Below are 16,534 nucleotides of genomic sequence, written 5' to 3'. Positions count from 1 at the left end.
CTGTGAGAATGGCACCAAGGCATTCAGGAGGGATCCACCCCATGACGCAAACACCTCAGACCACTCCCCAACTCCAACACTGGGGATCAAACTGCAACATAAGATTTAGAGGGGCCAAACAAACCATATCCACTCATGGCAATGCCAACAAAAGGAAAAAACATCTCGGTAAGTTTAACTCAAAATGAAAGAAAATCATATTGTAAAGGAAGAGGAAAGGGGGTACTCACTCAATACCAAAGGGAAAGCCTGAGAAAAGGTAATAGAGTAATTCTGTTTTTATTTATGGTTTTATTTATTTTTACAAATAGTTAATATGACTATATAATATTGATAGCGTTACAAAAATATGAGATTACATGTGACTATTGATCTCATGGATGATAAAGTATACAAAGTGTTGATTAACTGAAGCAGAAATCCATTGAGAAACATGTATAAGCATCAGTTATTCCATTAATAGATGTTGCCAAGTCAAAGTTGAACATCCACAGTGGGACACTCATCACAAATTTTGTTTAATCTTTAAAAGGAGACAGAGACATAGCCAAGTATATAGTAATAAAATGTGCTTAATCATTCTCCTATGATTCTTCTATGCTTGAGTTCGTTTTATAGGAGACTTATTACATGCAAGTTTACATTCCTTCCCGATATATATATTCTTAAGGAACTAAAAAAGAAATGAGAGAACCTTCATTAGATTGAGAAACAAAAGTGGTACAGTACAGTCCTCCCCCATAGCCACTACCATACCCAACTCAAAATTTCACACTCTGATATATATCCTTTCACCACACAAAATCACATGTTAATAATCTGACCATGATGGATGTTGGTCTTTGGAAGGTAGTCACACAGTATCAGAAACACTCAGATGGAATACACACTTGTTCTGCGCCCAAGCCTGGCCCAGCCCAGCTCAACATAGCCTTGTGCTGCCCATCCCTGCTGCTAAGGCTTGGGAACCATCTGTGCAGCAGAGGAAATGAGGTTGTGGGTGATGCATCATAGAGATATTCCAGCAGCAGATCCTGGAATGCAGGTAAGTGCATATGTTCACATAATACATGCGAATGTATATATACACAGGAGGTTAAAAAGAGAATGAATGTTCACATATATATTTAAGTAATGACTGCGTATACACACACACAAATATATTTATACACTCTGTGTGTAATGTATATATATCTTATTCCCCGAGATAGAGTCCCTTCTCTCATTCAGTTGAAATCTTATTGATAAAATAAGAAGCAGGATGTAAGAATAAAGGGACAAAATATTGCAGGGTGTTGAGTGACAGGTGTTCTCGGAGGACTCGGTTGTGATCAGAGGCATCGTCTCTCTAGTCATGTGACTGAGAAGAGGGCAGCCAGTGTGTCAGGCATGCTGCCTTTTGCCCAGAACTGAACTAAATGTTCAGCAATAGCATGGATTAAATCAATAGGGGACACATCAAAACGGAAAAAAAAAGTGTGTTTGCCACTAAAAATGTTAAGATACAAAAATGAGTCACAATAATATCAAGAGCAAATAAGGATTCATACATACACACACATATACCACAGAGGTACATCTTCACATATCTAATATGGACATGTAAACACACAACCATGTAATATTAAAGCTATATATGCATATTTTATATTATATATATATAAATATACTTATGTAAACCTTACATACAGATTATGCCATTATTTGTATAAGTATATTAAATATATCTAGCAGGCCTATTATCGATATTCAAAGCTAAAGGAGCTCCTCCAAACCAGTTATATAATGGAGTTTCCTAATCTCAAATCTCCATTTCATGTTCTAGACTTGTCTGATTTTACTCTGAAACCAGCTGATTCTGAACTTGGTCCTACATTTATTTGCCAGCAGTATTAGCTATTGTTAGTTCTATCACTCTTGGAAAAACAGAAATCAAATCTCCCATTTCCAGGAACTTCTGACCATCTCAGTTGTACTGTCCCCTGAAGACCCCAAGGTACGTGCACACAGAGGACAGTGGACAAATGCATGACATTATCAGCTATCACTTCAGCCCCAGATGCCTATTTTGTCTCCTGCTGCAGCGACAGGCTGATCTGGGCACACTGCTCCAGGCAGCAGGCCCTCCTGCTCCATGTTCCCTTCTGCCAACTTCCTACTCCACCCCTGTTACAAGTGACCATCCAAAGGGAGCTGCATCGTGTGTGGAGGTGCTGGGGCCATCTTTACAAGTTAGTGAGGGGAAACCAGGAGGCAGAAAAGAAGAAAGGAAAAAAGACAGAAGACACTGGCTAGGCCTCCCAGGAAGTGAACGTTTGCCTTAGCCTGTTTCCACCTGAAGCACAGCTAATAGTGCAATGATAAAATTGCAAATCCCAACTCTATTTTGTCCTAACCCAAGCCACAGCTCTTTGTCCTTAGATGAGGATGTAAAGGAGACTTGAAACTTCCTAGAGAATTCAGGGTGTTGAGTAACAGTTGGAATTTGCAAGGCCCATGCCCCGTACATAGACCTCCTACTGAGGGCAAACCCAAGAAAAATGAGTCAAAGATCAGCAAGGAAACAGCATCTCTGACAGTAGCGGAAACCAAATAGGCAGAAATAATAAGGAGAAAATGCCATATCCTATCTCTGAGTCCCCATCTGGGGAAAAGCATTCCCTTTCTTTCAGGGGCCTGTCTTGGTATGTGCCTATCAGAGAAGTATTTGGGTTTTGTCAGGGTCATAACCTCGTCCCATCAACAACTGTGAGCCACAGAGCCCCTCAACACGGCCTTCTGAAATGGCCCTTTACTCACACGTGGCCTCTGGTAGCCCCTGCTTAGAATGAAATCCTTAAAGGCAACTGTTCCATGAAGGTCTGCAAGTGACTCCTCCTAAGAGTACCCACATTTAAAGAAAGGTCAGCCATTAGAAGTTGATTTCATATTTGTTCTCATCAAAAGTATGTAGCTCTTTATAAAGTATCTCATTTTAAACCATGTCCTTATTGTTTTTGAATATGTGTGTCATGTTCATGAGTTGATGAATAGGAAGGCTTTTAAAGATGTCCAACTTCTCTCATTTCCCTTCCCTTTTCCTTATCCGTGTATTACGGATGGGCAACACATTTTAGCAATTAGACAATTATTGACCTATGATGTCTGGAATCTAACCTATTTAACATTAACAGTATGTCCACAATTCATAGATCTTAACTCCAAAGGACATGACAATAAAATAGGATTTGATCAGTTGCAACATCTGCAATATTTATGCATATTTTTAGTTTTCCTTTACATTTATTTTAATTAAAAAGTGGATGCATAAGTTTACACAATTGCAATTCAGTACTTTAAGACCATTTTTACCTTCCAAACAAAATCTGTCAAGAACAGTCAAAACTCATGAGTTCCCAGAAAGACAGTCATGTTGTCATAATTACTGTCTCTTACCAGTACCCCAAAGTGCCTGTGTCTTGTAAACTGGGGTGCCACGGCCTAGTGGTACCACCTATAGTAGATAAGGTACACCATTCCTCGGGTATTAAAGAGGTGTAATTTATAAAAATTATTGTAGAAGAATTCCATTGTTATGAATCTTTCCTGTGTCTAAGCTTCCTGATAAACAATTTTTTACTATAAGTTATATCAATTATATTTCCAAAATTTAAATAATGCTAATTTATTAGCTCACTGTAACCATTTTGACAAACATCTTTACTAGCATTTGTCATCAAAATGAAATATGTGTTATAAAACTTTTGAAGTCTTTAAGAATTAGTCATTAAGAATATGGTGTTATGTTTTGTTTTGTTTTGTTTTTTGAGATGGAGTCTTGCTCTGTCACCAATGTAGTGGCATGATCTTGGCTCACTGCAACCTCCGCCTCCCAGGTTCAAGTGATTCTCCTGCCTCAGCCTCCCAAGTAGCTGGAACTACAGGTTCCACGCCACCACGCCTGGCTAATTTTTGTATTTTTAGTAGAGACAGAGTTTCACCGTGTTGGCCAGGATGGTCTTGATCTCCTGACCTCGTGATCCGCCTGCCTCAGCCTCCCAAAGTGATGGATTACACATGTGAACCACCTTGCCTGTCCAAGGATACTTTTTAAAAAGAGAGCTCTAGACACCATTCATAGCTATTTTTCATTTTAAATATTAAATTTGAGAAAATGGTGTTTTTTTAATAATAAAGTGCAACTGGAATAGCTTTATGTTACATATTAGATTCACATAAATTTAGGCTCTCCAAAAACCATACTAAGAAATTTTGGACTTATCTAAACGTGTGGTGCTCATAAATTTGTGTCATACCTCACACCTGAAAATAAGAATTTATATCCAGTACTGGAAAAGATTAAAATGACCATCCTTCCTGTCTTAGCTTTCCAATCTGAAGAAGACAATTGATAAGTGATTACTGATGAATAATAAGTCTAATTCATATTGTATTTGACTTTCTCAAAGTGTTTTCACATGTTATCTGGGAGAAGTTTGGGGTCTGTTGAAAAAGAGGTTCGCAAATATCCTCATTAAAGTACTATGCAAGTGCTGCATCAATATTTCCAAATGTCAGGGCTATAATGAGTATTTTCTTTCCATTAGATAATTTTACACAAGCAATGGGCAGGCACAGAGTTTGTCTGTAGTAAAATTGGAGCACATCCTTGTTGTGAGTGTTTGTTGCTTTGCAATATCAAACAGTGTTGAACCTTTGTCCTTTTCCTCTCAGACAGCTCCTGCAACTTGGACCAATTGCCTAAAAGAAATTTCCTGGTTGAAATTTTGAATTTTTTGACATTCACCCACAGCTGATAGCAAACAAGCTTCACATTTTGTTACCCAAAGAGAACTCATGATATCATATCTATTCTGGGCACTGAGGTGGTCCTACCAAGTCACACCACCCTTTGAACAATTATCCTTGGGATAAATTGTTCCAAGAATGGTGGAATACCATGAGTAGCTGTCCAATCTTTAAAGATGTTGTGTCTACCATGAAGCCAGGAGATTCCAAGTCTTGCTTATTACACATTATGCATGATTTGACTTGGCTTACTTCTTGCTGAATTCAATATGCAAGTTGTAGGGCTTTCAGGAGCCTTTGTATTATGCCACAGAGTCTGGTTCAGTATGAGGGTGGAGGACACACTGTGATCATCTTAAGCTCAGATGATCAAATCTTAGCGTAAATACATACCTGTTCCTGAAGCTCCTTTTTAAAATTCTTCTCTTGAGCTTTATGTGGGACCTCACGGTCAACCAGAGGCTCGTCAGCTCTTTGCTTTTTCCAGAACTTGGGGTTCAAATACCACGCTCTATACTTCATCTTCACCCACTTTGGCTTACAAGGATTCTACGGAGAGTAATATAATTCCCAATGCCATTGATTTTTTGTTTGTTTGTCATTTGAATACATCTAAAGCTTAACTTAGGAAAACAGGATCATTACTTTGAATTTAGGTTGGTTCTTCCCAAAGTATTTTGTGAAGTTTCAGCATGCTTTGATTTTACAAAGTAAACATTAAAGTTCATGATTTAAAAAATAATGCAGTGGTTAACAACATGGCCTTTGCATTTTGACAGACCAGTGTTCACATCCAACTTTCCCCCAATTAGTAGGTGTGAGTCCATGATCAAATTACATAAACTCTTTATCTGTAAAATGTAGATAACAACAGTATATACCCCCACAGGGCTGCTGTGAAGATTAAAGGAGAGAATGTATGTAACACAGCTAGAAATCATGTATAAATCACATACTTCCCTCTAGAGTAAAGACCTTGAACAATACTCAGTCAACCAAAACAATCAGCTGTTAGACTTACCATGAGCCCAGCACAGTGCTCAGCCTTGCACATGCTACATTATTTTTTATCAAACTGCTAACACCAAGCTCTTGGCTTAATTGGAAGAGAGAAAGAGGAAGATGAACCTATCTCATTCCCTTCTTTCCCCACTTACTCAGTAGCACATCAAGGACATCAGGAGAACCTCTTGTTGGTTCATAGACTGATACTGTGAGTGCAATACCCACACTGTCTCATCACAAAAGGGGTTCTAACTGTTGCATGTTAGAAACATGAAACCACAAAGATTCTGTCCCTCTCTCCTCTTATGCACATTTAAACTATATGGTGGAATGCGTGGGGCATTCTAGAGTTGAGCCAGGTATGCCTGTCTAAGATAGAAAGAATGGGACAGGATAGACAGGAGGGAAATCTCTTCTAGAGTTGGATTCAGCACTGTGATCTCTCGGTTCCAAGCATACGTACCACCTTGCTATTTCCAGAGCACCCCGTCATACTTCTGCCTCAATGCCTCTACACACACTGTTCCGTCTGCTGTAGTGGGAACAGTGGCTTGCTCCTTTACCTATTTCATGTCATCTTTTCAGTGGCATCTTCCCTGGCCATCCAATTTAAAAAATGGCAACCCTCTCCCACACTCTTTGCCTTCTTTCTCTTCCTCACTTTTTTTAATGACCTTCATTACCATTTCTATGCTGTATATTTTCTGATCATTTGTCTGTCTCTCTTCTCATCCTCTAAAATATAAGCTTCAGAAATTATTCCCAGCTACATCTCTTTGGCATCTAGAATAATACTTAGGACATAATGAGTGCTTTATAAGTATTAGTGGAATGAAAGGTTTCTTAGCTTTGGCACTAGTGACATTTGGTACTGGGGAACTCTTTGTATGTGAGTGCATGGCTGTCCCATGAATCATAGGATGTTTAGCAGCATTCCTGGATGTGTGTGGCTGTCCCATGTATCGTAGGACATTTAGCAGCATTCCTGGCATCTACCCACTAGATTCCAATAGCATCACCCAAGTGGTGACAACCAAAAGTGTCATTTCTAAATATTGCCAAATACACCTGAAGTGGGGGAAAGAGAGCAAATTGCCCTCTGATGAGAACGACTGAAATGAAATAGGGAAGGAAAGAGATTGGAGAAGAGAGGGGAAAAGGAGAGGAATGGAATCTATACACTGCCACGCTGAAGAACTTGAGTTCTGGAATATGCTATGTTGTTGGGTAACTGGTGGTCTTTCCAGACTCAGCATAAATGTAATTCCTGATGTGACACGTTCGTGAACATGCCCTCACCCTGTGCTTGGTGGAATTGATTACTTCTTCCTATGTCCTGCACACACCATGACATCATTTCACTATAGCTAATCATTCACCTGTTGACCCGACTAGGCTGTAATCTCCGTCAGTGCAGGAAGCAGTCCTCCATTTTTGCTTCATTCATTCCCAGCACTTTTGAACACATAGTGGTAGGTGATCAGAAACCTACTACTGTTTTTGAATAAATGCATACACAAATGGATGAATTAATATGGAGGGCAAAGAGAGATATATAAAATGGAGGCACACAATGCTGTGAGAGATTAGATGTAAGAACAAATTAATGTCAACAAGGGACCTAGAAAAGCTCCATGGATGAAGTATTAAACGGAAAATTCCAGAAATAATTCATAAGGTTTAAACTGTGTGCCATTCTCAGTAGCATGATGAAATCTCAAGCCATCCTTGTTCCATTCCTCCAGAGATATGATCATCTCTTTGTCCAGATCATCCACACTGTACACACCACCCGCCCTTAGTCACTGAATAACTGCCTGTTACCAAATCAGAAAAACAAGCATATTTAGGAGATAGTACTCTCCAAAGTTTCAGCATCCACTGAGGATCTTGGAACGTAACCACTACAGATAACAGGTAACAGGCAACTACTGAATCTTTTTAAATGAGGTAGAACAAGGTTTTGTCAGACACACAAAAGCTGAAAGAATCTATCACCAGCAGATCCACACTGGAAGAAATGTTAAAAGAGGTCTTTCTAGTCAGAAGAAAAAAGACACTATGTGGAAATATATTTTCAACTTTTGTATAGTGACCCTCCATTTCCCAGGCAAAAGCTCAATTTTGGCAATAACTGCCTTGGTTTGTAAAGCAGTGTTTACACAACTATTTCTAAATACTGGGAATTGAGCAATTTGATTCAGCCCAGATTCAGGACAAGCAGTGGTTCAGGCCTCGGGTGTGATGGACATAATTTGCCTGTCTAATATCATTTTGCATTTTACCTTTTAGAAAGATGAAAGGAAAATGGGAAAATAAAAGTGCTGATATTCATGATGAAATGCATAATTTTCATAAATCTTATGCAGTGGAGTCAAGGATAGAAATATCATGCGTGCCAAAATAGGTTGGCAAATGTGTTCAACTGTAAAGGACAACATTATGTCCCAAATATTGGAAGTATATCAAAGATTATGTATAAAAGGCAGAAGATAATTAGAAATAAAATATTGCTTTTCACTTTCAGGGAAGGGCTCTCCCCTCCAATTAGGCACTTAAATCTGTTGTTGACTCACACAATTTGACTTGTGTATGTATGTTTGCAGTGAAACACTGTGTAGAAAAGTAAAAAAAGTACTTTAGGGGCCTGTAGTCCTTCCCTTTGGAACAGGACATGTTATTTTTCCTTTCTATTGCCTTGTTCTTCCATCTTTACAGCAACTTGGTGTTGAGGAAACTTGTTAATCATTAGGCAAGCATGTGGTCAAGAATGATGGCTTGTGGTCAGTAAGACTCCAGCAAAAATTCAAGTATGCTTTAGACACAATATGAACAGCACTCACAATAATTAACTGCAGGATTTTACTCTTGCATTCATGTATATTTCTACTGACCTTTAAAATTTCAACATATAAAACACCTAACAAATTATCTCTGAAAATGACTAGTCAGATATTAAAAATAGTCCCAAATGGCATGCCTTGTTTGTATAACCGACTTTGTTATAGATATTAAACATGCATTTGTTTAACAAACATTAATCATGAAAAAAATCAAGAATTATACTTTACAAAGCCAGTACCCTTGGCATACCAGAATTCAAGAACTTTAAGACTTCAATACAATTTTCTTTGATTTTCAGTCTGATTCCCTTCTGCAATTACCTGTGGTTTCTGGAGTTTCCTCTCGTATCCTGGTTTCTGGAAGAACTCTGGCTCCTGCAGTTTACTGAGCCCCACACTGGAGCTATGCTTTATCTCCAGAGGAACCTGATTTAGCCTCACCGTGTGGAGTGCATCATGGCTTGGTTCGGTCTGATAGTCAACGTCAAACTGTTTCAAGATGAACTCTTCATCAATGGCCGAACTTCCCTGGAAGAGTTTCACACTGCATGAATTGAGGGCCATCGGCAAAATGCTCCTTGCTTTCTTCTTTAATCTAAGGGAGGTAGTTGGCCATTACTGGGGAAAGAGGTAGTTTGAGGAGAGGTGGGAAATGCTTAGTCAGCATTCATTGAAGACAAGAAGTGTTTGGGGTCTGGAGGGCTTTGTCATTAAGAGACAGCTTAGGACTTAGCAGGAGTCCTAAGTGAGGGAAATCATAAGCCTGAGGGAAATTCAGTTTGATCGACAGCAAACTTCTCCAGCACTTTATAGCAGTGGCATCCCTAGAAGGATTTTCCAGACTTGTGTAGATACAGCAGTGTTTTCTCTGCTGATAACTCTGAATAAGGGAAGCTGCCGGGTTCACAGCTCCTACTGAAGGAGTGGTTTTAGTCAGCCGCATTCTGTACACAGAAAAACTTTCACCATTTCCTTCCCTCAGCCACAGCCGATGGGAGTAGAGATGGTCACATTAAGAGCAGCTAATCTATATGCTGAGCATTTACCAATGATATGGCTCAAGGCTGAAAGAGCTTAGACTCAGTAGAATCTCCTACTGGAAAATAGAAACTGGGAAACACAGAGAGGATGAAGTCACCAGCAGCTGGCGTGTTTGGAGTAAAATTTAGAGAGGAGTCATGAAACAGAGACAGAGACATAAAGGGACAAGTACAGTCAAAGCGAGGCTAAAGTAATAATGGAGCAGAAATAAAGCACGCAGAATCAATGAGGTGACAAATAAACAAACGGCATGGAAGGAAAAGCGAAAGCTAGTGCTGTGAAGAAAAGACCACAGAGTGTGGAGGCAGGGACCTAGCTTGTGGAATGACAGCGAAGAGTCAGGGAGCTTTGTCACAGGGTCTAAAACCAAAGGCAGTTACCAGAGAAGCTACACTCTTACTCCAAGGTCCCTTAAGTTTCCTGCCTTGGAAGAGGAATCATCTCCAGCAGGAGGAATGGGAGAAGTGGATGCTGGAAATCAGGCAATCCAATCTGAACAGATGATGGACAAGCAGTGGTTTGGATACCAGGCATAGTGTGCGCCATCTGCCTCATCCAGCATCCCTGCTCCAATCACCCTCTGAGGAGTCTCTTCCTCACTCTCACTCTGCTGCAGTGGGCTGGACACCGCCTCTCTTGGCTTCAGGGTTAGGTGTATGTCCTGGCCTAGCCAATAAGCATATTCCATCATCTTAGTCATAATGGTTAATTCAAGCACAAGCATGTGCCCCAAGTTAGTCCAGTGAGAGTAATCCTTGGATGGAAAAGCATTGCTCTCTTCACACTTACGTTGCTTGCTAGTAGGATATAAGCTTGGAAGTCTGAGTGGCTGCTTTTGCCATTTCTTGGGGAAATACTGATTGAGAATGAAATCCAAGTTGCACAGCCAAGAGATAGGAACACCTAAAAATATTTCAGCACTTGGATCCAGCTGTGCCTGAAGTTCCGACTATATCTGGATGCTTCCCTTTTCTCTTTCAAACCAATCTGAATTATATTTCAGTCACTTGCTAATGAAGTAAGTAGCTTGAAGTTTAAAAGTACTAAAAAATACACTGACTAAAACTAACACTCAAAAGATGGGGTGGGGGCGTGGAATGCAAATCCTAGAGACCTTAAATCCAAGAAAAGCATCAGGTATTTAGACATCCACAGAGACTCAGGAACAGGAATAAGGAACTATATAGGTTCTTGGAAGGAGCACAAGGGAAGACTTTGATATGTGAGTCAAAAGTCTCTTCATGTCAGATTTTTTTTTTTTTTTGAGAGAGGGTCTTGCTTTGTTGCCCATGCTGGAGTGCAGTGGCATGATGACAGCTCATTGCAGCCTCGATTTCCCAGGCTCAAGCAATCGTCCCACCTCAGCCTCCTGTGTGGGAGGGGCATGCCACCACACCTAGCTAATTTTTATGTTTTATACAAAAATACAAGGTTTTGCCATATTGTCCAGGCTGGTCTTGAACTCCTGAACTCAAGCGATCCACCCTTCTCAGCCTCCCAAAGGGCTGGGATTACAGGCGTGAGCCTCCACACCTGGCATGTTAGAACATTTTTGTGTGAAGATTATAGTCAAGGATCCCTGCCCAAGTACTCCTAGACAAATATAACTAGAATAATGAGTTGAAGGAGTAAAAGACAGAGAGAAAAGAAAGTCCTGACATTAAAATGGAAAATGAAAATATGAAACAATTGCAATGATGTGAGATGTAAACATAAATGGTCAAATCAGCCACAAGCTTGCAAACTTTCCAGAAATTTCATCTACCAGGAATATTTCTATTTATAAATGATAGAAGACATTAGTTCCTTTATGACTTTGATGATTCAATTTAGATTTTATCCAATACTGTTTTTTAATAAAAGCAACTTTGAGCTTGTAATTTAAAAGTAGGCTTAAGTATTACGATTAACTTACAAAAGTAGTAACCCAGCTGCAGAAGTCACTAACTGCTTTGCGTACATTTTCATGAAGACGAAGACCATTTTCATGGGACAAATCCATTTTATGTGGATTTTCTTCATAAAGCCATTGGCCTGAATTTGACACAGAAGTCTTCTTGGAACTAAAGATAGTAAGATCATCAAATAGCTACAATATGAGACACAATGAATTCAAATGGATCTCAAAAGGTTTTGGAGGCAAAAGAAGATCATAAAGCAAGTGTTTCTAACAGTCTTTTGTAAGCTCACATACAAATTATATTTTAATTTTTCAAAGATCACATTCTCATTACCAATATCGTAATGACTAGTATATCATGATTAGTTATAATAATTAAAACTTATATAGCATTTTACCATTATACATTGATTTTTAAAATTTTGAGTATCATTTACTACACCATGTACTGGGTAAAAGTCCAAATTACTGTGCTTGAAGTCTACCAAAACCTCAGGCAACCTTGACAAGTAGGAGTCATCCTTGATTTCTCTATCATTCCCAAAATCCAGCCCAGTTACAGTCTGGCAGATTTTTAACTCTGTCTCCTTCTCTGGACTGCTCAAAAACGCTCTTTGCTAGTGTCTCTGCATCATCAACTCCTGTGCCGCCCCCCAACCTCCAACCCCCAATCCATTCCCTATACTGCAGCCCAAGTAGTCATTTCAAAATGCAGCTCTGGACACATCAAATGCATTCACCCTTCTTCGCCATCAATAGCTTCTTTATAAAAATTGAGATATAATTCATCCACCATGAAGTTCATAAAATTTGCCACTTGAAAAGTGTATGAAAGAGTACCCTTTATTTATTCACAAAGTTGTGCAACCATCACCACTATCTTATTCCAGAACATTTTTATTTCCCCGAAAGAAACCCAGTGGCCATTGATAATCACTCACAATTTCCCCACTTCCCTTGCTCCTGGCAACGACTACTTATCTGTCTCTGTAGATTTGTCTATTCTGGGCATTTCACCTGAACGAAATCGTGCAATATGTAGTCTTTTGTGTCTGGCTTTTCTCACTTAGCATAATGTTTTCAAGGCTCATCCATGTTGTAGCATGTATTAGTCATTTATTCCTTTTTATGGCCAATATTCTATTGTCTAGATAGACCATTTTTTATTTATCCATTCTCACAAACATATCCAGTTGATGGACATTTGGGTTGTTGCCACTTCATGCTTGTTAGGGACAATGCTGCTATGGACACAAGCTTTTGTGTTCAACAGGCTCCTGCTCATTCTCCAATAAAGACTTAAACCTTGACACAACCTCCAAGTCTCTTCATGGCCTGGCTCTCCAGGTTCTTTGGGACTTACCACTCTTTCTCACTCTCTGAGCTCCAGCCAATGTGGTCGTCTCTCCGTTCTGTGAATTCATGCTACTCCCAGCCACTGGGCCTTTGCTTGAGCTGTTCCACCTGACTGCAATGCTGTCACCATTTCCTCATCCCCTTCATGTCTCAACATACATGTGTCTTCCTCAGTGAGGCATCCCCACTGGCTGTCCCCTGGACCTACTTTTTATTCATAGCCCTTGCACCTTTTATTCATAGCACTCATATATTAACTTATCCATCCATTCATTCAACAAATATTCAGTAAGCACTGACTATGTGCCAGTCATTAGAATTGAACTGTAAATAAAGTTAAGCCCCTATCCTCATAGAGTATACAATTGAATAGGGGAGACAGTTAGCAAACAAACATATTCCAGGTGATTATAAGTGATATAGAGAAAATAAAATAGGACAGGAGGGGTGGAAAGTGATTGCAGGGAGAATTTTATTTGTACAGATAAGGTGTCTCTAGTAAAGTAATATTTGATCAAAGACCTAAAAGAAGAAAGGAATCAAACCAGGCACATTTCAAGTCATGCAGACAACAGACAGAAAAGAATGGCACGTGCAAAGACCCTGAGCTGGGAGTGTGCTGAGCATGTTCAAAGAACAAGAGAGTCCCACGGAGAGGAGTAACTAAAGAGTAGAAAAGCAGAGGCTGAGGCTTGAGCGGTGACAGGGACCTAATCATACAATACTTTAAAGGCAGTTGTAAGGACTTTGGATTTTACTATTTTACTCAGAAAAAATAAGGAACTGGAGAATCTCAAGCACAGGAATGACATTATACTTAAGTTTTTTAAAGGATCACATCAGCTACTGTGTGACAAGTAGACTTGAGAGAGAGGGTCTCGGGTGGAGGCCATGAGACCAGTTAGTAACCTATTGCAATAATCCAGGCAAGAGGAATGGAATCTTGGAAAAGACTGGTGTGGAAAAGGTGAGATTCTGGATACATTTCGAAAGTAAAGCCACTACCATTTGCTGGCAGATTGCAACTATTGTTCCAGAAAAAACTGGAAAGATGGGGTTGCTATTTACTGAACTGGGGAAGACAGAAGGAGGAATAAGTTTGGGGGAGAAACCAACAGTTCAGTTTTGGGTTTGTTCAGTTTTGGCCTGAGATGCCAGTTAAACATCCAAGGACAAATATTGAATTATCCATATACAGATGAACCAGAGGAGGTCACTTGCTTGTGGGTAAATGTGCTGAAAAGACGTCCAAGACCAAAGTATTTCAACACTGAAAGGTAAAGAAGGACCAGTAAAAGACGACTACGGAGAGGTCTGTCAAAGAGGATGTTCCAGAAGCCAAGTAAAGAAAGTGTTATGAGAAAGAGGATGTGATCAATTACATCAATTGCTACTATGTATACATCAAGTATGGTGATCCCTGAGAGCTGATTTAGTAACATAGAAGTCAACGGTGACTTTGACTAAGGTCAGGTTCAGTGGAGTGCTGGAGATAAGAGCCCTGATTGCTGTTTAGAGAGAAAAAGAAGACTGAACATGAGTGCCTCTTTCAAAAAACTTTGCTCTAAAGGAAAGGAGAGATTATATGGTGAGGGGGAGTTGGTGTCGCTTGCATCTTGCCAGCACGTGGATGTGATCATCAACCTGGAGGTTCATCAGATTATCTGCTCAAGAATTTTTAATCTCCAGCCATGCCTCCCGCCGTCCCCTCTGAGCAGTCACTGAGTGGGACTGAGCATTCTATCCCTCTAATCACTTGGTCTTTCTGGTAACCAATCACATTCTAAGACAATCTGAGGGCCCCAACCTGAGCACCTCATTAGCATAAATTCTGCAGTGACTAAAGGGGGCTCGTTATGAATAACAAAAAGTATCCCTGTCACTCAGGAAATCCCAAGGTTTTTAGGAGCCCCGTGTCAGCAGCAGGGGACAAAGACCAAATATATTTACTACATCACAGATTCCTACAAATAACACTCCTCTCACTCCCCAACCCAAGTTCTAAGCAACTTGAAAAATAATACAGAGAGAAAAGACAAAAGCCAAAATATCCCCTTCTCTGCTAACAGCAGCCCTGATAGACGACACGGCTTAGGTCCAAGAGGACCCAGAAATTGGCAGACCCTTCCACCCAGTCCCCTGCAGGGCTAGACCAGGGCAGTCCTCTCCTCTAGAAGGTGGAAGCAAGAAGCAATTGTGCTTCCCATGGGCCGGCTTGCTCCTCATTAAAGAAAGGCAGAACCGAGACAAGCATGCCCAGTTATCCTTCCTACATTTACCAGGAGATGGACTGAAATATCATAAGAGTAGAGTTCCTCTCACCTTGTGTGTTACCCTAACAAACATGCGTAATGTAATGCAGTGGATTCTCTCTAAATCCACCTCCATGTAGGTAATGTGTGTGAACAATCAAGCTCTACATGGCCCCCACCAAACACACTGACCATAGTCCACACCCCTCGAAGTGTCTGGGTGCTGTGGACAGGCTACTCTCTAGTTCACCACACTCTTCAGCACCCATCAGTGAGGTCTTTAATTTCAAAAGTCAAATGTAGGCCGGGCACAGTGGCTCATGCCTATAATCTCCACACTTCGGGAGGCAGAGGTAGACAGATCACTTGAGGCCAGGAATTCAAGACTAGCCTGGCCAACATGGCAAAACTCCATCTCTACCAAAAATACAAAGATTAGCCAGGCGTGGTGGTGGGTGCCCATAGTCCCAGTTACTTGGGAGGCTGAGGCACGAGAATCGCTGGAACCCAGAAGGCAGAGGTTGCAGAAGTTGCAGTGAGCCAAGGTTGCGCCACTGCTCTTCCAGCCTGGGTAACAGAGAGAGACTGTCTCAAAAACAAACAAGAAAACATATGTATCCCAAATCTATTTGTGTCCAGAATACTTATCACTGCATTTATGTTATTTAATTAAATATTATATTGACGAGGGAATCAGAAAAGTGTTCTAAAAGGGAGATGCTTTCATTAAATGCAATGCTTTGAAAAGGGTCAACGAAGGTAGTATCACAAGTATGAGTTATGCAAGAAAGATGGGTGGAAACTCCAAGCAGTGGACCTATACTCAGAAAAAAGGCATAGGTCAGGCATGGTGGTGCATACCTGAGGTCCCAGCTCCTCAGGAGGCTGAGGCAGAAGGATCATTTGAGTCCAGGAACTCAAGGCTGCAGTGAGTTGTAATCTCTTCACTGCCCTCCAGCCTTAACATTTCTTGGGGCACAAAGGATGATACCCCAAAAAGTATGGTGCTTTGGCATGTGGAGCACTTTTGAATTAAAGGAAATTGGAAAGCCTTAGAAGCTGCCTCAAAACCAAGAATTTTCTAACCTTCACTGTTAGAAAATCATAACATAGGGAGCATAGGGAGGGACTCTCCCTCTGGAATTTCCTTATAGACACCTGTGTCTGCATCGTTGCTGGATAAATCACATCTATTGAAGAAATAAGCACTATTCAGAGCAGTATCTAGGACTCCTTTTCCTCTTCCTTGGGAACTTAGTTACATTTGCTTCCTTAGAATTATTCTAAAGATGAGAAGCTTTAAGAAGATAATTCCTAGAATGTTTCATCGGGTGACAGCAATGATCGAG

At 40.3% G+C, this 16,534-nt stretch overlaps 1 protein-coding gene across 1 annotated transcript in view; it reads right to left on the bottom strand.

Moving 5' to 3' along the window:
• Positions 1–253: 253 nt before the first annotated feature.
• FAM47E (family with sequence similarity 47 member E) overlaps positions 254–16,534 on the bottom strand; it is a 29,104-nt gene continuing 12,823 nt past the window's right edge. Inside the window, exons 4-8 of the mRNA XM_032261096.1 lie at positions 11,593–11,740; positions 8,958–9,164; positions 5,182–5,337; positions 2,800–2,877; positions 254–673 (exon numbers count right to left, since the gene is read on the bottom strand). Of these exons, the coding sequence (XP_032116987.1) occupies positions 596–673; positions 2,800–2,877; positions 5,182–5,337; positions 8,958–9,164; positions 11,593–11,740 (667 nt within the window). The 3' untranslated portion in view covers positions 254–595. The remainder of the gene's footprint in view (positions 674–2,799; positions 2,878–5,181; positions 5,338–8,957; positions 9,165–11,592; positions 11,741–16,534) is intronic.

Source organism: Sapajus apella, unplaced genomic scaffold (genome assembly GCF_009761245.1).
Source record: "Sapajus apella isolate SASKATOON/1434 unplaced genomic scaffold, GSC_monkey_1.0 scaffold121, whole genome shotgun sequence".
NCBI classification, from domain to species: Eukaryota; Metazoa; Chordata; class Mammalia; order Primates; family Cebidae; genus Sapajus; species Sapajus apella.
This window is presented reverse-complemented; position numbering and strand designations above follow the sequence as displayed.